This window comes from Panthera leo, chromosome C1 (assembly GCF_018350215.1).
Source record: "Panthera leo isolate Ple1 chromosome C1, P.leo_Ple1_pat1.1, whole genome shotgun sequence".
In the NCBI taxonomy this organism is placed as follows: Eukaryota; Metazoa; Chordata; class Mammalia; order Carnivora; family Felidae; genus Panthera; species Panthera leo.
In genome coordinates, this window is record NC_056686.1 from 107,395,245 (window position 1) to 107,422,071 (window position 26,827).

A 26,827-nucleotide genomic window follows, 5' to 3' on the forward strand; every position below is an offset into this window, starting at 1 on the left:
TGGCTTTTCTATATGCTATAGTTTCTCCTGCATCATGTGTCTACCTACAGCTCCTCCTTCTGCCCTTCTGCCCCTCCTAGGGACCCTCGTGGTCCCTGTTGTTATTTCCAGGACACCTCCCTCCCTCCCTCAGTCAGTGCTCTCAACACTGCCTCCCAGAGACTACATCCTGTCACTGCCCTGTAATGTCCTGTCTTGGTAAATACTTTGGGCTCTCTAAACCCCTCCCTTACAGTGTAGAACTGGGGCAGTGCCTCTCCGTTTAGTCTTTTCCACTGTGCCCACTCAGAAGCCCTTAGCCTGCTTCAGGGGGCAGCAGCATGCTATTATGGTTGCAAGCAGTAGCTCAGCTTTTGACCGCCTGGACCACTGCTGAGAGGTGCTGCGCAAGTCCTCAACTCTTGAAACCTCACTTTTCTCATCTATAAAATGGAGAAATTAATGTCTGGGTCATAAGAATGGATGACAATAAAATAAAGCATTCTGTGTAATTCAGTGAGTATAGTATGCCTGGTCTACATTAAACACAATAATTTTAAAGCAACTTGAATCAAACAAGATTTTAGATCAGATAAACCTGGGTTCAAGACTCCACACAGCTGTTAGTCATACATCCCCAAGCCAGTTTCTTAACTTCTTAGATCTCAATTTCTTCACTGAAAAATGAGTGTAAATATGATAATCCATTTATTCTTTTATTCATATAAATAACACCAGGTTGTGTGATACCATACATGAGGCACTGAGCTAAAAGTCAGGAATGCAACAAGAAAGAAGCACTCCCATCACTGGGAACACATAGCCACATAAAACACAGACAGCAGAATCACAGTCCTGGCTGTATACTGGAGTCCCCTTAGCAGGTTAAAAAAAAAAATCCCAATGCTGGGCTCTGCTCAGGGCTTGAGGTATGGCTTAAGTACGGATTCAGAGTTTCCCCAGAGACCCCAATGAGCAGCACACATGGACAACTACTGCTTTAGAGTCACTCTCAGAGAATTCCTTCACACCTAATTTGTTACAAAACATTTCCCTAAGAGATTGTTTGATATACTGTGGACACAGAGGTAGGTTAGTCTCTAATCTTGGGATCGGGTGCCCCAATTCCCACACACTTTATATCAGCTCAAAATGAGTCACAAGTACCAGAGGAGGTCTGGTGAGTGGGTTGGCTCCAATCTTATCTATTTATAACTGATAACAAGAAAAAAACCTTCCCCAGAGCTGGGAATCTGCTGCCCCCTCACTAGGCTTACAGCTGCTCCCAGACAGCTCCTTCCAGCTGGCCAGCTGGGCCTTGTTAACTAAGCAAACCTGGGCTCCTCTGCCATGAAATGCAAAACTCTTTTTTATAATGCCTGTAAGTAAATGAGATCAAGTGACAGGATGCTGAAAAATAGGTATCAGCAGCTTTCTCACTGCTAGGCCATCAGCCCTTTCCCTCCCTGGAGCTGACTTTAGGTCTTAAGCAAACAGTGAGTGGGACATTCCATCCATATTTTGAGACTCTCTATCCTGTCTTGCTGTCAAGACATTTCCTTTCCTTTCCCTGCATTTTCCTTTTATAAAGTTTATATCTTCAAAACCTTATTTGACATAGAAAATATCATGATGTCTGAGATTTGCTTTAAAAAAATTCCAGAAAAAAATATATGTTTGGGAGAAATAATAAGATTGGCAAAAATTGATACTTAATCGATAAACCCCAGTTTATTGAATCCTTATTATCCTGGCTTTTGTGTATGTTGAAAAATGTCCGCAATACAGGGGTACCTGGGTGGCTCAGTTGGTTAAGCTTGGTTTTGGCTCCGGTCATGACCTCACAGTTCATGAGTTTGAACCCCAAGTCGGGCTCTGCGCTGACAGTGCAGAGCCTGCTTGGGATTCTCTCTCTCCCTCTCTCTCTCTGCCCTTCCCTCTGCTCTCTCTCTCTCTCTCTCTCTCTCAAAATAAATAAACTTAAAAAAAAAAGAATCAGATTGTAAATTTAAAAATAATGTCCACAATACAAAATTCAACAGAAGAAACTGGGGGGGGGGATTAGATTTTAGATATTATTCTTAGATCTTTAATGTTATCAGAAAGGCTTGGATTCGATATCCTGCAAAGTGAACAGTTTTAAATCTTCTTATTCAAAGAAATATAATTCTTTAGCTTATACATGGTTTTACTTTAGCACAACCCATTTGCTCAAATAAAAGTTTCTCCTGATTTGAAGTCATAAAACATACTTTCTCCAGCATGGAGCCTGATGCAGGGCTTCAACCCACGAACCGAGAGATCATGACCTGAGCCGAAACCAAGAGTTAGATGCTCAACCTACTGAGCCATCCAGGTGCCCCTTTTATATATAACTAAATTATGCACTTCACAAGTAATAACCATTAAATTTAAAAGTGTATTTGTCATGATTCCAGTTACAGATGTTTCCATGAAAGTGTGAGGTATCATCTTCCATATGGTTTGCCTAGCCAGATCTGCTGGGCTTGACCTGGTCCTGGCAGCTCACAGACCCAGTCCCTGGGAGGCCCCATGGCAGCCAGGCTCACCAATTCCCTATTGGTTTATGTAACAGCCTCTTTAATAAACCTCATATTAAATGTTTAAAAAATTAAATAAGTATCAAAGACTATTTCATCCTCAGAGGAAGCATGCTATTTTTAGAAAGCAGTTTTTATATTAAAAACACAGAACAATTTGCCCCCGAGTTGCAAGGTACCCTCCTCAGTGCTGATAAAAGGGCCTCTGGTCCTTATTTTGGCAATCACTCCCTTCTTGGATTCAGAGCTTAATGGGGGGGGGGGGGTCACCTCTATACTCAGTAGTCTTCACATACTGAGCACACTGTAGGCCCCTTCTTATAAAATCTGTACATTTCATATTTTTCAAAGATCTAACTGCCACAACGGACTTAGATTCTAAGCTTCTTGTTGCCTCTCCCTTTACATGGGGGATAATAATAACGCTTCCCCAGGGGCATGCTGTATCATATTCACCACCATGCTGGGCACAGAGAAATGAATCAGTCTGTTAAAGTATTGATACATCCTCAGAAAATAGGGGTTGAAATGTCTCTATATTCATGTTACCCAGTCAAGACTTTTGGGACCCATACTTGCTGGTTATGTCCCACACAATGGATCCCTTCTCTAGCTGGGCCCTCACCATCAGTACAAGGAGTATGCAATATAAAATTTCCATTTTCCTGTGAAAAGGTTTTGTTCATGTTGGATTTTAATTTTTGTTTGTTTGTTTTTGTTGTTGTTGTTTTGGTGAGGGAAAGGCTTGTTGCCTTAGCCACAAATGTTTTACATCAGGGGTGGACCACTCCTGCTGCTGTCAACACTGTTAACACTACTGGGGAGAGAATTAGCCCAAGTGTCCGGCCCCCACCCCCCACCCCACCAGATCTCATTGAGGGAACAGTCCTGGAGGCTCCGCATGGGCCCTGCCTGTCACAGCAGGTCATTGCCTAATGGGCCTCCACAGCAGAACCCAGAGATTTCACTGTTGTTTCTCATGGCCTAGGCAGAGGATAGGAAATACCCGTATCTTCTTTACTTATCCACCTTTATGTCCTAGTGCAGTTGTTACAAGAGCTGGAGTAAAGACACCTTCAAGTACAAAACCCAGTCATATTCGACCTCCTTGGAAGTTGGTCTTCAGTGTATGGATGAGAGGAGACTCTCACAGCAGACGTGTCAGTGGGAAAATGGTTCGGAGCCACCCTGTTAGGTAAGGACACAGATCATCCAGATCTGAGAGCCAAGAGGGGCATTTAAAAGCTTCCAGAATAAACTGCAATGCATGCACATTTGTTCCTTCTCATTAAGGGACATGTACACTTCTTTGGTCTCAAAATCTTTCTAAGTCATGACAACATTAATTAAAATCTACAAGTTATAAAATATGGCATAATATTTATTACACATTAAATATTGTATAGACATGTTTATATATGATTGCATTACATTTTGAACATATGTAAATTTCTACTTATACTTTTAATATTTTAAACTTCAATAATTTCCTTTAAATATTCTAGGCTTCTGTTTTTTACCAGTTGGGCATTACAGATCATCCACTTGGGAAACAACAGTAAGAAGCATTTTATTTATAGCCTCTTACTTTTTATTGCCTATTTGCTTCTTAATCATTATCAGTCTCATATTTTCGGTGTTTTTAAAAGGTTATCAAAGAGAGAAACATAAAGGTAACAGAGAAGAAATCAACAATGCTACAGTCCAAAAGCTCCTGCAGAAAACACTCAACTGGACCGTGAATAATTTTGGGGAGGTGAATGCAAGCGCCAATGGCTGGAGGCCCCAGAATTCACGTCCCTACTTCCCGGATCTCCAACAGCGTAAGTTGCAAGTCGCGAAGGCGCCCACATTACCTTTGTGGTCATCTCAGTCGGTGGTCTGCAGATTTAGGAACTGAGAAAAACCTGGAATAAATTAAGCATAAAATGAAAAATCCAACAAAGCACATTTTATCATCTTCAAATGATGACACACTATAAAGTGAAAACTATTTCCTAGTGAGGTGTTCTTTTGCTCTGAAAAGTTTTACTATTTCATTGGTAAAACTTTCCATCTGCTCAGGTCCAGAGAACTGCGATTTAAATATATTCAAAACAACCTCCCAACCCAAGATAATAGGGGACCCTTGCTTGGCTTATTGCAGACTGTCAGCCTCCAGACCCCACATCCCGGGGGCGTGGAGGCTGGGGGCGGGGGTAGGCGGTCTTTCTGGCGGGAGGGCAGGAGGAGGTGAGAGGGTTTTCTACAGTCCTCTCTCGGTGGGTGGTCCCCTCCCTGGAGGCCTGTCTTTAATCACTGTCCAGGCAGGTCACAGCCTGACTTTAACATGTGAAAGGAATGAAGAGAGAGAATCCCACTTGCTGGGGGCAGGGATTCTCTTCGGGTCCTCGGACTGATTCCTGACCCTCCGGTACCCCTGGCAGTTTGCTTTTAATCCTTAACTTAACAAGTAGGGTTTGCCTGAGCAAACACACTTAGCAGGGAGTTAAATTTTATTGTCTTTCCGGGGCGATCTCGCGAAGCCCTCTTCGGGCTTGTCTAACGCGGAAGGCCGGGCGGCAGGCGGAGGCTGACAGCCAGGCGACTCCCCCACAGGTGAGCCCCAGCTGCTGCGCTGCTGCAGGAACGGCGGCACCTGCGTGCTGGGCAGCTTCTGCGTGTGCCCCGCCCACTTCACCGGCCGTTACTGCGAGCACGACCAGAGGCACAGGTGAGCGCGTCACCGAGCGGACTGCTAGGTCGGTGAGGCGGGGATAATGGGGCGGGGGCCCTGGAGCGGCCACTGGGGCAACCCGCGGGGCGGCGCGTGGCGGAGGGGAGCGGGCTCTGGGGGATCGCAGGTGGAGTGTGGGGGAGGGGAGCGGGGAGTGGATGGGAGCGGCCGCGGGGCCTGTGCGGGGTGGGGCGTGGATGGGCGTAGGAGAAGGGAGCGCATGCGCGTAGGCAAGGCTAACTCCACCTTGCGGCCTCCCCAGCGAATGCGGCTCGGTGAAGCATGGAGCCTGGACCTTCCTCGGCTGCCGCCTTTGCAGGTGTGTTTTCGCAGCCCTGCACTGCCTCCCCCGCCAGACACCCGGCAGCTGCGGTAAGAGTACCCGCCTCCTATTAGCACAGTCCATACACGCAGGCGGTTGTTCCTTTGTACCTATCTATCCGCAGAGATCTAGCTGTGCCAGGCGACACAGAAATGAGCAAAAATTCATCACTTAGGAAAGTCACATTCGTCGTGAATCACATATAATCATTCTGTGATTATCAGCATATCATTATTATTATTTAAATTTTTATTCCTAAATTTACTATGTCCCGATTGCTGGGTTTAAAAGTGATTTCCAGTGTTCTTCAAGTATCCTTTCAGTGAGCCTACTTTGGGGAGCACACAAGCTGGTAAACCGAGCCAAGCCTGGCAGACAGATTACCGGACTGATTTACCGGACTGAATCTACAGTGACTTCCTTAAACCACACCAACACCATCTTCTCCAGTGTGAAATGAGGAGGGCATTGGAGCAGGACAGGAACAGGGATGAATGGCTACACGCCACCCTTTAGGGCCTACCAGGTAGTGCTCCCAGGGAAGGAAGGTGCTCAGGCTTGCCACACATATTAAAAGCCAGCATGGTGTGGAGAACACATGGGGTGAACGCTCATTTGTGAGGATTCTGAGCAGGGAACAAACTTCGTGCAAATGTTTCACTTTTAAAACGCAGTACGAAACATGAAATTTCCTGGGTCAGAAACCAGATGTAACACTCTGCTATGACCTCAAGGGGCACAGTTAAAGAAGGTACAGCATTTCAATCCCACATCCTGCACCCTCTCCCCTCTTCAGCATGCTCTGACTGGACTTCAGTGAGGAGCAGTTAATGAAGGCACAGCCCTCAGCCCTCTTCAGTCAGTCCTGGTGGCCTTGGCTGTGAGAAGTCAAAACTCCTAAGTCCCCTTTTATGCTCCTCCTTTGTCCTTCTTCTTGTCCTTCTTTGTCCCTGCTCCTGGGCAAATTCCACAGTTGAAGGGCACACTTAATGATATCACAGCCCTTCAACCCCACTTCCCACCCCTTTGTCCACTGTCAGGACTGCAGTGGAGGATAAGAACCCAGCAGTAGTGAGGATAAGAACCCTCCAAACCAAGTTCTTGCCCCTGCCTTCTTGGTGGGGCCAGTAGTGGAGGAGCACACTGAATGAATGCTCAGCTTTCAACCCACATTCCTATACCTTTCTCTCTCTTCTGCAGCCTTGGGTAGGATTACCTGTCAAAGATGCTTAGTGAAGGTACAACCCATCAACCCCACTTCCTGCCCTGCCCTTCTCATCCAGCTGTGCATGGTGTGGGTGGTGCCAGTAGGGAGACTGTGATTATAGTACAGTATTGGAAAATGTTGTATCTTTCCCTCCCTCTGTCATGCCCACCACATTTCCCAAAGCACCCCATCTCCTACTGGGCTGTTTGCTGACCTGTGATTCACTAGCTGTTCCTTCTGTGCTCCAGAGAAAGGACACACAAATTAGGGAACAGATATTGATATTGCAGGTGGAACCTGTGTAGTCCTACAAGTGAAGTCATTTCCCACATGCCACTGGCATTCCCAGCAGTAATGTGGGGAAGGGATTAGCTGTGATCATTTCCCAATCTCCTATGCAAAGCCAGCTTGGTTTCAGAAGCAGCAGGGCAAAGACTAGGTCCCAGGCTCTCTGCTTACTATTTTGTATCTTTGGAAACATCCAAGGCTGGGAATGCTGTCTGCCAAGTACAATGAAAATGGCTCCAAAATGTGGTTTCTGCTCATGAATGTTGAATGAAATAGTCATGTTTCAGAGTGAATTGTCAGGTGCAGAAAGCACAGCAACACTTTTAGACTCTTTGGCCTGTTGATTCTTCTTCATAGCACATGACTGTGGTGGCTGTGCTGACAGTGGTTATGATAGGAGGGATGATGATGATGGCTGTTTTTGTTAGCTCTTGGTATATTTCAGGCACTTCGTACACTTTTTCCCATCCGATTCTCTTAAGCCCATGAAATAGGTATTATTATACTTTTTTATATTTGAGGAAACTGAGACTTAGAGGAATTAACTCCTACAGCAAATAAACAGGGTCTGATATTTATTTCTTAAGAGATAATCATGAGAGGCTAGTTGGTATAAAAAAATATATACATATAAAATAGAATATATATAAATATATAAAATATATATGGTATATAAATATATACAATATAATATGGTATATGTATATATACATATATAATATATAACATATAATATATAATATGGTATATATAATATAGTATGGTATATAAATATATATAAATATAAAGTAAGATATATTTTATAAAGATTATTTAAAAATATTGTAAAGAAACATACCATAGCATATTGATATAATAATAATTAACATTATTCTGTGAATAATAACTAATATGAATCTATGACTAAAATTGCTACCATTTATGGAGTACATAAGGACATCCCTGAAATTTGTCGTATACTTTTTTTAAAATTGAGATATAATTCGCATATAACATTACATTAGTTTCAGGTGTACAAGATGATGATTGAAAATTTGTGTATATTGTGAAATGTTCACCACACTAAGTCTACTTAATATCCATCACCCTCCATAGTTAAAATTTTTTCTTGTGACGAGAACTTTTAAGATCTACTCTCTTAACAACTTTCAAATGTACAATATGGTTTTATTAACTATAGTCACCATGCTGTACATTACAATCCCATTGGTTATTTGTTTTCCAAATGGAAATTTGTACCTTCTGACCTTTGATCTTCACCCATTTGCCCACCTACCAACCCTCGCCTTTGGCACCCACCAAACTGTTCTTGTAGCTATGTTCCATTTTTGTTTTTGTTTTTTTTTTAAAGATTCTACATATAAGTGAGAGCATATGGTATTTTTCTTCTCAGTTTGATTAATTTAGCATAATGTCCTCAAGGTCCATCTATGTTGTGACACATGGCAAGATATCCTTCTTTTATGTGGCTGAAAAATACTCCATTGTTGTGTGTTTGTGTTTTATATATAAATATACATATTTTACCCACATTTATATCATATTTATATTATATTTATACATATTTATATCATATATTTATCCATTCATCCATCAATGTACACTTAGGTTGCTTCCATATTTTGGCTTCCATATTATTGTAAATAATATGCAATGAATATGGAGGTGCATATATATTTTTAAGTTAGTATGATTGTTTCCTTTGGATAAAGACCCAGAAGTGGAATTGCTGGATCATATGACATTTCTTCTTTTAATTTATTTTATTTTATTTTTTATTTTTTAAATTTACATCCAAATTAGTTACCATATAGTGCAACAATTATTTCAGGGGTAGATTCCTTAATGCCCCTTACCCATTTAGCCTATCCCCCCTCCCACAACCCCTCCAGTAACCCTCAGTTTGTTCTCATATTTATGAGTCTCTTCTGTTTTGTCCCCCTCCCTGTTTTTATATTATTTTTGTTTCCCTTCCCTTACGTTCATCTGTTTTGTCTCTTAAAGTCCTCATATGAGCGAAGGCATATGATTTTTGTCTTTCTCTGACTGACTAATTTCACTTAGCATAATACCCTCCAGTTCCATCCATGTAGTTGCAAATGGCAAGATTTCATTCTTTTTGATTGCTGAGTAATACTCCATTGTATATATATACCACATCTTCTTTATCCATTCATCCATCGATGGACATTTGAGCTCTTTCCATACTTTAGTTATTGTTGATAGTGCTGCTAGAAACATGGGGGTGCATGTGCCCCTTTGAAACAGCACATCTGTATCCCGTGGATAAATGCCTAGTAGTGCAATTGCTGGGTCATAGGGTAGTTCTATTTTTAGTTTTTTGAGGAACTTCCATACTGTTTTCCAGAGTGGCTGCACCAGCTTGCATTCCCATCTTTTTTAAATTTTTTGAAGAACCTCCATACTGGTTTCCATAGTGGCCACACCAATTTACATTCCCACCAACAGTGCACAAGCGTTCAGGATGTGAATCCTAACTATGGTGCCATTTCTATACTCATCCTATAAGAATAATTGTCAATATAAACTAAAGAAATATTTTTGATAGTGTTATTTAGAATATTGAAAATATGACCATATTCTAAATTTAACAGCAGAGTAATAGGTAAGTAAATCCTGTAATAGGATGTTATGAGGATTGTGAAAAACATATGGAAGATAGAATAAAAAATTATGTTTATAATATAATGAGGTGAAAGGATACATCTCGATGCAAGAATCACAAACAGAAAATAACACACTATAAAATCATGGCCTTGTGGCACCTGCAGGCTACCTGAAAGCCAAAGGGTCTCTAAGGGGCCTTCTTGCTCAATCCTGTCTGGGTCCAAGAATGACAGGCTGTCTTAATCCCAAATATAATGCCTTTCCAAGGGCATTCTGATTCAGAAGAACTCTATTTGTTTCTCAGTTTTTATATAAAATGAGGATAACCTGCCCTCTACCCTCACATACATGTTGAAGGATAAATTTTATGCAAAATAATCTTGTTTGTGGTGTGAGCTATTTTCTGTTCCATGATCTAAAATAATGCTTTGTGAATAATAATTCTAAATAAATATTGAATGGATGACCTTTGACCAATTAGTTCCAAATACAGCTCGAAAGAAGAAACACCATAAAAGCCATTACCTATTATTATATTGCAATTAAAAAAAAACCATTTGTAGGGTTCTATCATTGCAGGGTTCTATCAATTGTTCTATCAATTGCAGGGTTCTATCAATCTATCAAAATGATAGGGTTCTATCAATTACCTACATTGCAGGTAACTATCATTATTTCTACTATTTTCTCCATTTACATCTGTTAATTTTGCATTTAAAGAGACAGTGTGGCATAATAGAAAAAGCGTGGGAACATACCTCCAAAATACTTTTTCAAATCCCAAAAAAATACTCTTTATAATGTTTATGATCTTTATGAAAGGTTGAATAACTTGTTTGTATTTCAGTCTCTGCAACTGCAGAATTAGAGCTGAATATTTACCCCATTGATAAGATGAAAAGGCACTAAACCTGTTACATGTTATGCACAGAGTAAATTATTTTATCACTACCATCAACAGTATTCAAGTCAATATGAGGTTTAAAAAATTATTTCATAATCTAGCATTTATATGCAAGTTTACTGAAATGTGTCTTTTAGGGGGCGCCTGGGTGGCTCAGTCGGTTAAGTGTCCGACTTCAGCTCAGGTCATGATCTTGCGGTTTGTGAGTTCAAGCCCCACGTCGGGCTCTGTGCTGACAGCTCAGAGCCTGGAGCCTCTTCAAATTCTGTGTCTTTCTCTCTCTCTCTCTCTCTCTGCCCCTCCCCTGCTCACACTCTGTCTCTCTCTGTCTCTCAAAAATAAATAAACATTAAAAAAAATTTTTTTTAAAGAAAAAGAAATGTGTCTTTTAGGTTGTGAACAGTATCCACTAATCGAGGGGCATTAAGTTAATTAGGGTTAAAAAAAAAAAGACAGGGGTGCCTGGGTGGCTCAGTCAGTTGAGTGTCCGACTTCAGCTCAGGTCATGATCTCGCGGTCCGTGAGTTTGAACCCCACATTGGGCTCTGTGCTGACAGTTCGGAGCCTGGAGCCTGCTTCAGATTCTGTGACTCTCTGTGCCCCTCCCACATCATGCTTGCTCTCTCTCTCTCTCTCTCTCTCTCTCTCGTTCTGTCAAAATAAATAAACATTAGAAAAAAAAAAAAAAAAAAGACAACATTCCAACTACCAGGACCTTTGCTTTGTGTTGAGCCAGCCCAAGATCTCATTATACCAACAGGGTGGTTCTTCCCACACATAGTCCCAAAGAATTAAGTATTTCATTAGCCTCAGGAACCAGTTTAATATTCTAAGATTTAGTCTTAAGTACTGATACAATGAAATAGCAAACTCAAGTGCCTTCAGAAGTAAACAGGTAATGTGAATGTCAAATTGGGGTCAGGTCAAGCCTCACCTCACACTTCACACCCAATTTTAAAAATACATTTCTGGCACCAGCCAATCAACCCACACAAGCAAACAAACATCTTTGGGCCAGAACCAGCCTATATAGGCCCATAGGAGAGATGGCCCTCCAGCATCCTGGCCCTGGCCAGCTCCAAGTGTGCTGTATGGCAGAGAGAGAGAGAGAGAGAGAGACCGACCCTTGGTCCTGCCCTCCAGGAACCACCCTCCCATGATAGGTGCCATTCCAATAGGTGAGCTTCTTTGGGTGTCATGGCAGGAGACAAAGCCATCTGGCTCCCAGAGATATCTGCAAATTGGAAACTTTTGGGAATGTTGGTTCTGGACCTCACACTGAAATCTGATGTTATACTCATCCAGGGTGGTCTCCAAACTTTTTAATTTCCCACTCCATTCCAGTAAAAATACCTGAGATTGTTCCCCATTCAGTGGCAGTAACACAGTTGCCATGCTAGCATGTACAAACTTGATTTTACTTATATCTTCCTCTTTATACATATGTACAGGACTAATACACATGATAAAAATCTTTGCCATGAGGGGCACCTGGGTGGCTCAGTCGGTTAAGCATCCAACTTCAGCTTGGGTCATGATCTCACAGTTTGTGAGTTCGAGCCCCACGTTGGGCTCTGTGCTAACAGCTGAGAGCCTGGAGCCTACTTCAAATTCTGTGTCTCCCTCTCTCTCTGCCCCTCTCCCACTTACACTCTGCCTCTCTCTCTTTCTCTCTCAAAAATAAATAAACATAAAAAAATTTTTTTAAAAATCTTTGCTATGTCTGACCAAGTCTAAAAAAGGCCTTTTGATAAGTATATAATAAAAATCCCAGATTATAGTAAGTCATCTATTGGTAACAGAGTTTTCTTTTTTGTATGATGTGAATAATGGTGGGAACCATTATTTTGGTAGATTAATAGAACCATTAATTTGGTAGATTCTAATAAATACAGTAAATATTACTAAGCTTAGTTTTAAATTTTCCTATAAATGTACAGTAGAAGTTCTAATATTTTCTGTCTAAGCTCTGTGGGTGACCTTGGGCTTCCTGTGAGGGACACCACATGGTGTTCACAGTCCCAGTTTGGGGACCCCTGCTTGCAGGGCTGCCTTGGTCTAACCAAATTCACAAAGCTGACTAAAACAGCCTTTGAGTTTATGTATAAGCAATGATTGCCAACGGGCCTGAATCCTTTCCTATGGGAAGCCTGTTTCTTTCTACCAGGGGAGAGTGAACATTGAAGGTCAGTATGGGCTGACTCTTTTCTCACCTAAAAACCTTCGTACACTGTGAGCACCTGTCTTAGCATCAGCTTTTCTGGAGACTTCTCTGGGCCCAGATGTTAGGTTTTCTATTTTGTGGGGTTTTGGTACTCTGAAACAACACTCTCCCAAGGTGGGGTGGTATGGAGAAGTGGTACCCAGGCCTAGAGTGGGCCTGACCTCAGTCCTATCCTTAATCTAGCCTCCTAGATGGTCTCACCAAAGCCCACCTGTGAACATGTGCAGAGTGGGTCCCTGTTGCAGTTGCTTATCACTGCTTGATAATTTCCAGTGTTTCATGCTCACCATAGGTTCTCACATTCAGAGGGCAGGACCAGGCAGGCCTGTCTGGGGTGGGGTCAGGGTGAGGGGGGAAAACACCAGGTTGTGCTGGAGTCCAGCTCCAGCAGGTCCAGGGGTTTCTGAAGGATGAACGGTGTCGGCAAAAAAGTGAAAATAAAACAAAACTAAAACAAAAATGAAAATAAAAAACTAAAATAAAAAGCTAAAATAAAAAACTAAAATAAAAAAACTAAAATAAAAATGGACAGAGACAACAGCAGCGTGTTGAACTGGCCCATTTATTGTAGCAAACGTGGCATTATATATGCTAGTGATTTCCTTGTAGCATACGTCATCTGTGTTTTTCTAACATTACCTAATTTTGAAAATGTTCCTATGTATAAACGACCTTTAAGAAATAACATGGTGATTTTCCCCTAACTTTCCCGCATACCCTTTGATTATAGATTTACTTCTTACATTATTCCATTATGCATCTGCGTTTATCTATAATCTACAAAGCATTTGCTTTGCTGTTCTCGTGAAAGGCCCTCCATTTCTCAACACCTCAAGTGGAACAGTTACAGGGACATGACCTCCTAACCACATGAGGCCAGAAGAACAATGTGTTTGCCTTGGTCCAAGGTGCCAGAAAGGGGCTGAAAAGGCCTTAGAAACCCATGCCTCATACATTCTCAGAGAGACAATGCACCTAGGAACCAATGAACCATTCTAGCTTAACTGACTAGGTTCAGTCATCATCTGGAATGCCTCCGGGGGGCCAGGTGGGCCTAGGGGTTGAAGTCACTTGTGCCCAGAGATACACTCCTTAGTTGCCAGAGTGGGGCTTTCAAATCCATATGTCTCTTCTTTACAGGCCCTCTTTGCTGGCAAAAGTATGAGGCTATCCTTCCTGTAAGTAGAGGAGTCTCCATAGGGGATGGCAAGGGCTAAGGGGATGGCAAGGGCTAAACATAAGGCCACACCATTTCTTGTGGAACCTTATTTTCTTCCCTAATGGTTCTTTTCCCAGGGGGCCTGCCGAGGGCAATTCCCCAACAGACAATACCCCAGGTAGTTTTAAAGCTAAATTACCTAAAAGCAGGAGTACAAGAAGCTTCACCGTCGGTGGCCGCCTTGCAGTCACCAATCCGTCCACAGCCCGGGCTTTGCCACTCAGGGTGGGATAGCTCAGCTTCCAGCAGGGTTGGCCTCTGCTGAGCAGTCCTGGGGAGAAGTTTCCTATATTTGGGCCCTTCCTCATCTGCATGCTTACCTGCCCAGCCTTCCCCACATGTAGCTCCAGGTTTGCTTGTGAGAGTGTTCTAGTAGAGTTGGTATCCCATGGGGCTTGTGGTTTTCACATAGTAATCACTCAGTAAGGACTTTAGCCAAGACTTCTGCTGGGCCCCACTACCCCAGGACTCCCACCCAGCACCTTTGGGATGGGGTCCAGCCATACAGACAGCCAGAATCATAGACTCTTAGGGCTCAAAGGGAGACCTACTGTGGAGGAACCCCCTTGAGACAACAGGGAAGGTGAGCACCTTGGGGTGTGGCACTAGCCTCCAAAATGCTGTGAAGCTATTTATTTTTGTGACTTACTCTGTGGAAATACCAGCCATTGCTTTAGGAATTGGTGCTTTCCTCCTGTTTAATAAGCAGTCCCTAGTCAAGGAAATGGGTTATTGCAGGATTTTTTACCTCAATACCCGGGGTTTGTTGTCTTGCTGCTTTGAAGAATGAAGAGGTGGACACAGAATAAAATGAGAAACACTCAAAAGTTTATTAGAGTATAAGTTTAGGAAGTAAGAATGGTATGAAAACTGTCTTTGCAGAGAGGGGGCATTTAAAAGGGAATGTCCATGACTATAGGCAAGGGTCTTTGTTTTAGAAGGTTCTGGTAGTGCCCCCCCCCTTCCCCCTTGCTCCTTCTCAGATCCTACCCTTATTGGCTTGATAACTCTAGGTGCTGGGTTGTCTATTCCTGATTGGCTTGACTCCATCATGTGAGGAGTCAGGGTATGGTCATAATGCCCCTCATATAACATAAGTTTTATGGTTTACCTATTTTAGTTATGTATTTTGATTGTCAAATTCCTGAGGGGGAGTAGGTGGTTTCTGTTACATTCTTTTTTTTTTTAACAGCTATCTTTTTTTTTCAATGTTTATTCATTTTTGAAAAGAGAGAGAGAGAGAGAGAGAAAGCATGAATGGGGGAAGGCCACAGAGAGAGGGAGACATAGAATCCAAAGCAGGCTCCAGGCTCTGAGCTGTCAGCCCAGAGCCCAACGTGGCCTTGAATCCGTGAACTGTGAGATCGTGACCTGAGCCAAAGTCTGACGCTCAACCGACTGAGCCACCCAAGTGTCTGTTATATTCTTAAGAGGAACCTTACTCCCGAGGGTCAGTCCCACTCCTCTGGTCCGTCCCTCTCAGCATTGTTCCAAAATATGTGTTTTTCTCCATCCAAGGACCTCAGGTCCTAACCTTTCTTTCCCCCTCTGCCTATTTTGCCCTATCTTTCCCTATCATACTGTTAGGACTAAGTTGGGGAAAAGTTGGACCTTCTTTGAAACACATGGATGCAAGCTGTTTTATGTTACTGCATTTCAAATCAGATCTATTTGCTCCTGATTGTTAAATGATTTGGTGTGGAATTCTCTGACAGATCACCTGTGGTCAGCTCACATGCTGCATAAGAAGGGCTAAACCCTAAAAACAATAAATTCTCCTTCAGCTCTCTAAGTTCCACAAAAATCCTATTGTTTCTGGCTGCAAGGAAAGGAATATAAAAGCTAGAGGAAGGCACATCTTCTTCCTTGAGCTGTGACCCCCACAGCGGAGGCTTCCTTTTGCTGCCAAGGGAGCTCACTGTCGCATGGGGCGGGGCTTCACAGCCATCTATTCTCGGAGCCTCACCAGAGCAGTCTAGTGAGGCCCCAGCAGAGCAGGGCTTCTAACAGAGCAGGTACAGACCTCTCTGCTTCAGTCTCTTAAAGCCGGCCTGTGACAGTGTGTCTTACATACTCGGGATTTTTTTTTTCAGACCTGGAAGACTTTCTTGCTGCACGGTCTAATGGAGAAAGAACACAACACATGCTGAGTGTTCTCTTCCTCCTTCCCTGCTTGCTTGTACAAAGCATCCTTAGTGAAGCGGGAGACTCCTGACTGGACCTTAGAGGACCTAACTCGCAGTTCCACACCGGAAGAACCTTGGTGTTCCCAGCACAAGCTTGAGCAAGCATAGTTCTCTGTGGGAAAGCCAGGGCTGTGCATCCATGTCGTTTTCTGTGTTGTAGGTAATAGATTTGTTTCATTTCCTAGAACTGAAGCATTAGGTGAATATTTTTATTGTTTAATAAATATTTTCATGAAACAGATTTTCTCCTCTAAGCCTTATTTCAAGGTCTGCAACCTAGAGCAACCATGAGTAAACACTTGTGCTGGAGCCTATTCAAGCCTAAATTACCTCTGATGATTTAAGAATAAACCAAGCGTGCGGCCCCTCCCAGATAACAAGTTCCCTTTGAGTACCCCTTCATCTCCCACACACATAGATACACCATGGATGTAGCAGCACTTCATGTCATGCATTTGTTTACTGTCAGTGTCCCCCACTACTCTTATAAATCTTTGGGAGGCAGGGACAGCACCACATGTGCTGTGGGTCTGGCAAAGAGCTGCTGCCTTAAAAAATGCTTCATTGATAAAGAAGCAAGAAGGGGGAGAAAGGGTATGAAGGAGGGAGACAAGACTTGAGGCTGACAGCCACCTTTTTCTCACCTCCTTTTCTGCAGCTTCCCCTACTAAACCAGCTCCTTTGTGACACCTTTTTCAGGGCCTTTAGCACTTCTTCGGATTATCACCATCTCCTTAAAAGGGGAAGATTCTCCATAGCAGAATCCATTCTAAAGGCAAGGCAGAGAGAATTCAGCAAAAAGAGGTCAGAGCCTCAGGCTCTAGGCTAGCCCTCCTCTCTTGGAGTCTAGTGATCTGATAGCCAACCAAGCAAGCACAGCTTACCTGCAGCAGGCCAGCCACTAAATCTTGTTACAGACTCAAACTTGTCCACGAACATGATGTGCCTTGCTTGTAGTTCCTAAAGCTGCCTTGCTCTGTTGAACCTAGGAACAGTTTATATGTAGTGATTGGGGAAGGAGGTGAATACATGAAAGGAGAGTGATAGGTTTCTTGAAACCTTGGGTGGGGGAGCCTTGAAACAACCTGAAGGTATGCATTCATGATGGGGGGCATCAGATAATTTCAAGACAGATGTTATCATCTGGTCTCTATTAAGTTTCTATATCAATGTGTAAACAAGGAATAGAGAGTGAAAAAGGCAGAGTTAATGGGGCTGAAAGGAGGATAAAATACAAGAACATAAAAAGCAACATGAAGTTAGGTTAATAATATAAATCCTACAACTGTAGTACTGTTTATGCTTTCAAAACAGGTCCAGCCACCAAGCATCCAGCCTCAGTTTGAATCCCAATCTGAAATCAAGTATGTATAAAGAATTTGTGAAAAATTTTAAAGGGACTGAAGGACCCATCTTCCTATCAATCACACAGTACTTGGGAGTCAGGCGTTTCTAAGCTGGATCTGTCAAGTACATTAGCTCTCAGATAATTAGTCACAACTCTGGACAGTTACCACAACTAGAAATCAGAGGAGTGAAAACAAGAAGAATATTACAAATTATTCAAGTGAACAGATAAGAATAAAATGGGATCAAGAAATGGACTCTGGAATAGATAATACAGCCTGAATTAATATATTAATTGATCAAGATATTGATATTTTTATAAGGCTAATAGAACTTCATTTAAAGAATTCATAGCTGAGTTCAATAGAAAGGCCTTCCCATTACATCATATTGCTCATGTGATGTAAAGCTGCATGTACTGGAGTACTTTTATAGACAGAAAAGTGCCCTGCCTCGAGACAGTTGCCACAATGCTCAACTGTCAAAATGCTGCATTGGAGGGTAGTTTTGACTCTATTTAGATAGTAGAACACTCTACCTATAGGTGAATAGAGAGCTCTTGGTGTGAGCACTAAAATGGGAAGTGATGCTGAATTAAATAGGCTACTACTTTAGTGTTACACATAGCATACACACACTACACACTCACATGTAACAATTCAACAAAATCTTTTGAGGCCCACTATAAGCTGGGCCCATTGGCACAGTCCTTCAAGCAGGAAATAGAAGTGAAACAATGCAAATGTTGTCAGTGACTACAGAAGTACATCAGAATGGGGCAGGGGCACACTGGAGACACCAGATGAGAGCATGTCCAAAAGATCCACTTTGAAAGCATACATTTCAAATAGATTGGACTTCCGTTGACTTTTTCAGCTTTTTAAGTCCACTTCACTTTATTAGCCTATGTAATATAATTACTTTAAAAATCTATACTATAAATTAGTTTGTTGGCATTTTCAACCATTAGTTATGAAAATATGAATTCAGAATGTGCAATATTCAAATGAATGTTAAAGAAGGTAGAATACAGGAAAGGATTGACTTATCCCCCTATATTGGATCTTTTTATTTATTTACAAATAAAATTGTTTATATTTAAGGCATATAATGTGATGATTTGATATATGTATGTGCAATCAAGTTAATTAACACACCCATCACCTCACATAGTTCTTTTTTCTAGATAAGAACACTTAGGTTCTACTTTTAGCAAATTCCAAGTATACAATAAAGTATTAGTAACTATAGTCATCATGCTGTGCAATAGATCCCAGAACTTACTCATCTTATAACTGAGTTTACACGCTTTGACCAGCATCTCTCCTTATATCCACCCTCCCAGTGCTGACAACCACCTTTCTTTAAAATTTTTTTTTAATGTTTTTATTTATTTATGAGACAGAGAGAGACAGAGCATGAACAGGGGAGGGGCAGAGAGAGAGGGAGACACAGAATCTGAAACAGGCTCCAGGCTCTGAGCTGTCAGCACAGAGCCCAACGCGGGGCTCGAACTCACGGACCATGAGATCATGACCTGAGCCGAAGTCGGACGCTCAACCGACTGAGCCACCCAGGCGCCCCCAACCACCTTTCTTTAAGTTCAATTAATTTAGATTCACCATATAAGTAAGACCATACAGGGTTTGTTTTCTGTGTCTTGTTTATTTCACTTTGCATAATGTCTTCCAGGTTCATCTATATTGTCCAAAATGGCAGGATTGCCTTCATTTTAACACTGAATGATATTCCTCTGTATATATGTGTACTTATTATGTATATGCACACACACACACACACACACACACACACACACACACACATTTTTATCCATTCATCCATTGACAGACACTTAGGACACATATTGTTATCCATTCATCCATTGACAGACACTTAGGTTTTTTCCACATCTTGGCCATTGTGAATAATGCTACAATGATGAAGGGATTTCAGGTATCTCTTATTTCCTTAACATATATAAACAGAAATGGAATTGCTAGATCATAAGGTAGTTTATTTTTAATTTTTTGAGGAACTTCCATACTGTTTTCTATGATGGTTATATTAACAGTGTACAAGTGTTCCCCTTCTTCCACATCCTTGCGAATACTTGTTAATTCTTGTATTTGGCATAATAGCCATCCTAACAGGTTGGATATCTCATTGTGGTTTTGATTTACATTTCCCTGATGACTAGTGATGCTGAGATTCTATTCATATACTATGGACCATTTGTGTGTCTTCTTTGGGGAAATGTCAGTTCAGGTCAATAAAGGGTTTATTTGGACTATGGTTCATGAAAAAGTAATTACTAAACTTTTGAGAAATATTTCTAGGCAATAGTGATTTTTGATAGCAAAGTTGCCTTTAAATAGTTTCAAGTGCATTCTGGTCAGTACCTTGTATTGCAACTCAAATGCTATAGAAGCAAACAAGTGATGAACTTTGAACATGTATTCTCAGAATTTGATGAATATGTTTATACTATGTGTAGAATGTTCACAAAATACATTTTACACTTTTTACATTTTTATACCAATATGAAGTATGCTGAAAAACATAGGCAGGCAAAAATTGTCTTATTTTTGATAGCTGCACTTAGGAAACTGAACTGAGAGAACTGTTCCATGTTTGAGAGGCTACAGTTGTGGTGAAACGGAAAAGCAAGATTTCTTCCTTACTAGTATGAATATGTAAGATACAAACTCTCATTTACATTATAAGTGGGAAATTGGATCCTCCTAATAGAATAATTCCTGACTATAAATAATAAAAGCATATTAACCATTCTATCTATCTATCTATCTATCTATCTATCATCAATCATCTACCCACCTACCTACCTAGCTCTGAAATAATATAAAATCTCATCCAGCAATTGTGAAAAGTAAACCACCACCTTCTTCTGTAGTGTTTGGAGAATTTGAGGATAAAAGGTATTTTCCCTGTAAATAGCTCTCCAGGTATCCAGAATGATCATTAAAAGGCAGAAACTTCCCAGGAGACAAAAGGGGATCCTGGGCTCATGGTTGGAAACTTCACATAAATGTGTCACACATCTTATCTGTATCCTGGCATTGAGGAAAGCAGATAAAGGCAGCCTTCCTAGGCCACTATCTCAGAGCTGCCCCATCCCAGGGATGGGCCTATTCATACCTCTGGTTTTGCTCACCCTGACAGCTGGTGAAGGGACCTCCTTTGGAGAAAGTAATTACAATCTCTCTCCATTCTATATTGTTTATAGAAGCAACTCTTTCCTTGCCAGCTTTCCTTCTCACTCAGTCTACCCTGGAATATCCTAGAAAAGTAGGGTTTGTTATTATAAGGCCATGTAAGCTCTTACTCGGGGAACCACTTGGGGACACTGAGAAAAGGAACAGGGAATGCCACCTGTCACATGGTTTCAATTTCCTGACTGTTCAGAGCTTTTAACCCATTCCTGCATTAGAATTTACTTAAGAGCCAAAGCGAATGCCTGCCAGTCCAGGAGCCCTTCTTACCTTCCAGCCACCTCACACTCCCTCTGCCCCAGGATTGAAGTCACTAACTTCTTGACTGGTAGCATTTAAAAGCAGCTGTGTATGTATTTCCAATCTCTGTAGTCTGCAAAACCCATCTGGCACAAGTAGCTTTATATCACACAGGCAGTAGGTCCTGTGACTGACCTTTCTATTGAATTCATCTTTGAATATTTAAAAGGAAGTTGTATAAACATTATATACACAGGCTTTTGTCATTTCACCTGGATTGTCTGCTATTGGAAAGGAAAACAGAGAGTGGTGTCACCTCCAGTTAGAACTGCTGGGCACTCCACTGATCTGACCAGGAGCTGGACACCTTTTGGATCCCAACTAGACACTATGAAAGTTTAGCCAGAGAGATAGCAGGGTCCCCAGCAGGTGAACACTGCCAATCTGAGTGGGAGTGCTGTGCTTGGAAATGTTTGCAACACTTCCATTGGTGTTCATACCCTGACATGTAAACAAATGTTCAACAACCAGCTCTCCAGAAAAATATCTATAAAAAATGTTATAATATTTACTTTGTATATTTATAAATATGTTATATATTATAAATAGGCATATCTATCAGTTTATTATAAGTAAGGTAAATACAGTTTGTTTTTATAAATATAGATAGCACAGAATTTGTACATAATAATAACATATAATATTCTGTCATGAATTCCACATAGCCAATAAGCTTTTGTTGACTTTTTACCAAATTTTGCATCTGTGCCCAACCTATGATTGTGATTCAACAATAATTTGACAAATGGTACTGCATCCTCATTCACTGACTCTTTCTCCAATACATTATTGTCATTACATCTGATATGTGACTTGTGAATCTATGTCTAATGTCCGTACAAATGATGTTAAATATCTGAAACCTCTTTGAACTTTGGTACATGTGTGAGAACTTCACTTGCTTATTGACATGAATAACTTCTTTACTGTTTTAGAATGTAACTGGGATTTGTTTTAATCAAGAACAGTAAGACATATGGACACAGAAATGACTGTCATGAAGAAAGAAGTTTACACTTACAGATCCCTAGAAGTAGAAGGCATAGAACACCACACAGAGCCGCATGGAGAAACACCAGGGTCATTCAGGAGACAGAGGGAACAAGGGAAAAATGTAGGCAAAAGCCTTAAATTTTGGTTTCCATGGGAAGGAATGGGCAAGGCAAGGTAAGAAGGCTTAGGATTGGCTAGTTTGAATAATTTCAGCAGACTCTGGGGCAGAGAGTCTGTCCTTAGTTTCCTGGTACATTTTTCCATTGCCCCCTCTTCCTCCTAACTGACTCTGTGCTTCTCTACCTGTCCTCTTGAGATTTGTGCGTATAACAAACTATCTTTTCAATGGCCTTGTCATACCTGAATAGTAATAGAAGCTACATTTTAAGACACATAGGAATGAGTTGTTCATACATTAGAACTATAATGGACTAAAGAACCGTGTAAGCTTTGGCACTGGGTCATCACTGTGAAAGCTGCAAATGCTAGTGTGGTAACTTTATATCTACTGCTGACTGAACCTCCACAAAGGCCAGCCATGCAAGTGTGACCCACATGTCTAGACAAGGATGGTTAGTAATGAGCATACACTTGGACTCCAGGCATTGTCTCGAGGGAAGCCTGGTACTGCTTGGGCCTCTGGAGTTTACTGTATACCGAGAGATACCTCAGTTCATCTGGGGCGGGGGAAAGGTCATCACCACTCAAAATGTTCACAAGGTTGTAAATGAACAAAACCCATATTTCAGAATCTCTGTTATTGAGTCAATAATAACTTCATCTAATAATAAACCTTACCTTGGAGGAGGCTTTTATATTTCCCTCATGGAATTTGATCAATCATAATGAAAGAAAAGCCACCATAACTGTCTTTCTTTGCCATGTGAGGGAACAGAGGCTTGAGGACTAAGCAGGCACATAGCCAGCAAATAAGAAACAGGGCACTGAAGTTTTGGTGCCTTGATTCCAAAGCCCATGATGCATTTTCTCTCACATCTCTACTGCCTGGAAGGGACTGTAAATTTCTACTATGAATTAGGCATCAATTGTGATTTTAGTTCTTGCTCTAGAGTCTCCTTGTGTGGGGCGCTTGCCAGGCCCAAGACTTCAGTAACCCAGTCCTTGCTCCCTCAAGTAGTTTTAGGATCAAGTGGGCATTTCTCCCCTCTGATGCCACATTCCTTCCCTTCTCCTCATTCCCAAACTCTTTCAATTACAGGCTTCCTACAATCTTTTGTAGTCAGGCCCTGGGGCAGCCACATGCCACACCCAGCTCTGGTAGGAATCTGAGAAAGGAGGAGTTTTCAGGCAGAGCTGGAGAAATTCACTTCAGATTTCACCAACTGGGATCTAACATTTCACTTCAGATAATGTTGCCCAAAACAGGAAATGCCATTCCCTTGTGGAAAATCTCTCTCCCTCATTTGTGCAAGCCATGGTTTCTGTGTGATGCGCAAAAGACACAATAAAATAAAAAGAAAAGCAAGAAATCTTCAGGGCCTGGCCATTAAGGTGGGCACCCGGCTCTTTTACAAGAGATGAAAAAACAGGCTGTGCATTGCACGGTGGAGGAAGGAAAGTTCAGCAGTAGGAGAGGGAAAGCACCACTCAGTTTCGTGTGGAGTCGACCACTTAAAATAGGCTCTTGCTGTCTTCTGTGGACCTTTGCAAGGAATCATGCCTATGTCATTGTTTTAAGTGAATATAAATCTATAATGAGACAAATTATGGTTTGAATTTTCCTTTTAGATCCTGTATATGTGTGAAATATGTTGCATTTTAGTGAAATTTGTTTGTCCTGTCAGTGTCAATATTTTCCTCCACAAAACAAACAGTTGAGACTGCTGGATTGAAAAATATCACAATTCACCCCCAGAAACTCCTTGAAATTCTTAATCTCTGGATGATAGTTTCCATGACATTAACAGGGAGGTTCTAAGGATTAGGAGATGGCTACCTGGTGGGCTCCATGGGTGAGTGCAGCACTCAGAGCCTAGTGCTGGATGTTATAAGAAAAAAGATTTATGAAAGCAGAAGGAAGACACTAGGCATACCAGATGATGGGATGAAGGAGAGGTCAAAGGTCTCAAGAACAGAAGAATCAGTAGAGCATCATCACCTGAACCCAGCCACGACTGACCAATATTTGTGCTCCCCTGAGTGGGGATGAGGCAGGATATGCCACTATGGCTAGCATGAGCACTGTATGGAGGTCTCCCTACAAGACTGCATTAGAGCTTCCTTCTGTTCTCATGTCTTCTCCAACTGTGTGACATACCAGGTATTTTCTTTCGTGACTTTAGCAATTTCACCAACAGAAATTAGTGAAAGGCAGTGAAGTGAAGTCTCCAAAGATTGGCTCAGAAACACATTGGCCCAGAAGGGCAGTTTAAGAGGCTAGGGCAGCTGCGGTAGCATGTTCTGTTGCAGTGGAAGTGGGCAGGGCACTGGTTTCAGTGCAGGGCAAGCCCAGCAGAGATAGGAGCATATCCCAGAGCTCAGGTGGTCCTTGCTGCTCCCTTTGTGGCCAGAACTTCCATTGGAATTTTTCTCTTAATTTTTTTTAACATTTATTTATTTTTGAGAGAAAGAGACAGAGTGCAAGTAGGGGAAGGGGCAGAGAGAGAGGGAGACACAGAATTTGAGGCAGGCTCCAGGCTCTTGAGCTGTCAGCACAGAGCTTGATGCTGGACTCAAACTAATGAATGGTGAGATCATGACCTGAGCCAAAGTCGGACGCTTAACTGACTGAGCCACCCGGGTGCTCCCACTGGGAGTTTTTCTAAAAGTGTCTTGGAATTCTCAGGCCCAGACTCTTCCTTTATAAGTCTTTCCTCTCATGAGGATGGGAATCATGGCTATGGGCAAACCCTACAAGGGCAGCAACATGCCATCCTCATTGCCAGTGCTCAACACTGGGCAATGTCAGGTGAATACACTCCTGGAGTAGGATCTAGTTCAGGTTTGAAAAGGACCCCTTCTCAGCCTGCTCAGGCCTGTTGGGCCCCAGATGGAGCCAGTGCCTGCCCAGGCTTTCATCAAGGGTGGGCTTCTGAAGACAGTGAGGGGACTTTCTGCTTTGATTGTGTCTAGTACAGGCTCTGTGGGGCCAGGATCTGCATCTCTGTTTTCAAGTGGCTCTCTGCTGGGAACTCTTCTAGGACCTGAATGTTGACCTTACTGTTTTAGTGTCCCCAGGGCCTCACAGAGGCCCTGGCACTTGTGTATGTGCCCAGGCCAGTGAACCACTCTGCAAGGAAAACCAGTGGATCTTCCTCATCAATGGAATTCTAGAACTACTCTATCGGCCATGGCAGCCACTAGGCAGATGAGCCTGTTTATATTTCAGTGAATTAAAATACAGTCCCTCAGTTACATAAGCTCCATTTCAAGTGCTTGTCAACCTACCCATTGTGGCCAGCGACCACCATGCTGGATTGTGCAGAGAGAACATCTCCCTGCCTCACAGATGCTGTCCTGGGCAGCTGCTTTGAGCCCAGCACAGGGCTGCTGTCCTTGTACTTCACATAATCCAAAGATTCAGAAACAGTAGCAACCTGCATGTGATTTATTTCCTTTTTCTGTCTCTTTTTAATTCTCTTTCTTAGTCATAGGCTCCTCTTTGTAGCTCTTCCCCATTCCTTCTCTCACAATTCTCACCCTGAAGGACCTGGTCTCATCCAGGCAATTGAGGTCATTGGGTCATCAGTGTCTATAAATAATCTCTCTGCAGCCCCCTCACCCACTTTCCTAGTATGTCCTTGGTTTCTGAGTGCTGAGCTGCACCGTAGTGTATTGAACAGCCCTGAATGCCAAGGGAGCAGGGCTGAGAGTCAGAAGAACTGGGCCTATCCTGCTGAAGTGGCAGCAATAGTGCTGGCTGTGCCCTGGGTACTCCCTACACAGGAAGTTTCCTGCCTTGGGTGGCTCTGTCAACTCTGTTCCAGCAGGAGTCTGGTTCCAGACATTCTCTTGTCATGGTCTCAAGAGAAGGGACTGAGTAGTAAAAGGATGTGATAAAGTAGCAGAAATGTGCATGTGGAGCAAGTGAGATGAAGTAGAGAAGGCAAACAAGTTCATGTATACTTTGGTGCCTTCCTCATGTTCTTTTTGGCATTTCAGGAAAACCAACAAAACGAAGGAGAGTACTGGGATGGGCACTATTGTGTATGACTGTAGGAGGAGGATCAGTGCCATCAAGTCAAGGATGTCTTTAGAACATCCTCCCAGGGAGTGGATGTCTGTTCCATAAAAGTCCCTCAGGTTGCATGGCTAGACCTCTAATAGTTCCTTAATTAGGAGGAGAAGGTTATAGGTACCTGCAGAACCACCTTCCAGTGACTTTAGAACTTGCTGTTACGTATTCCATGTGAAGAGAGCTGCTTGCCCTGCAGGAACCAACCCCATCCTTCAATCTCTTAAGGTCAGCATGGAGCATCCACAGTTAAGTACTGGGTTCTGTGGCTTCAGATCTCAGAAAATGGTGAGCAGCATAGAGGCACCCAGGGCCCCCTCCCATGCAAGCAGGAAAGCCCACATGGTACACTTGGGAGTAGCCCAAGCCCTGGGGTCCCACGGCCTCTATAGAGCCCTGTCCAAGGCTTATGGTTACAACGTGACACAATTTTTCAAAAGCTCGAGTCTTGTATATTTTTTCATTGGTGTGTAGAAGTCAAACAAAATACAAAAACCTGAAGGTGAAAAACCAAAGTTAACTTGAAAC

The 26,827-nt window shown here is 42.2% G+C and overlaps 1 protein-coding gene across 4 annotated transcripts; it reads left to right on the top strand.

Moving 5' to 3' along the window:
- The first annotated feature begins 2,955 nt into the window (after positions 1-2,955).
- On the top strand, positions 2,956-16,448 carry LOC122227421 (cryptic protein-like). Of its 4 annotated transcripts, none has more exons than XM_042951885.1 (7): positions 2,956-3,035; positions 3,588-3,735; positions 4,046-4,098; positions 4,190-4,363; positions 5,139-5,253; positions 5,519-5,628; positions 16,142-16,448. In XM_042951885.1, exons 2-7 carry the CDS (start codon positions 3,674-3,676, stop codon positions 16,261-16,263), a joined length of 636 nt encoding a protein of 211 aa, XP_042807819.1. In that variant the 5' UTR covers positions 2,956-3,035; positions 3,588-3,673; the 3' UTR covers positions 16,264-16,448. The 4 variants fall into 4 exon arrangements, with proteins under 4 accessions (XP_042807819.1, XP_042807820.1, XP_042807818.1 ...); XM_042951886.1 differs by having other exon boundaries at positions 2,961-3,035; positions 3,583-3,735; XM_042951884.1 differs by having other exon boundaries at positions 3,002-3,179; positions 5,519-5,575; positions 16,142-16,257.
- Positions 16,449-26,827: the final 10,379 nt, after the last annotated feature.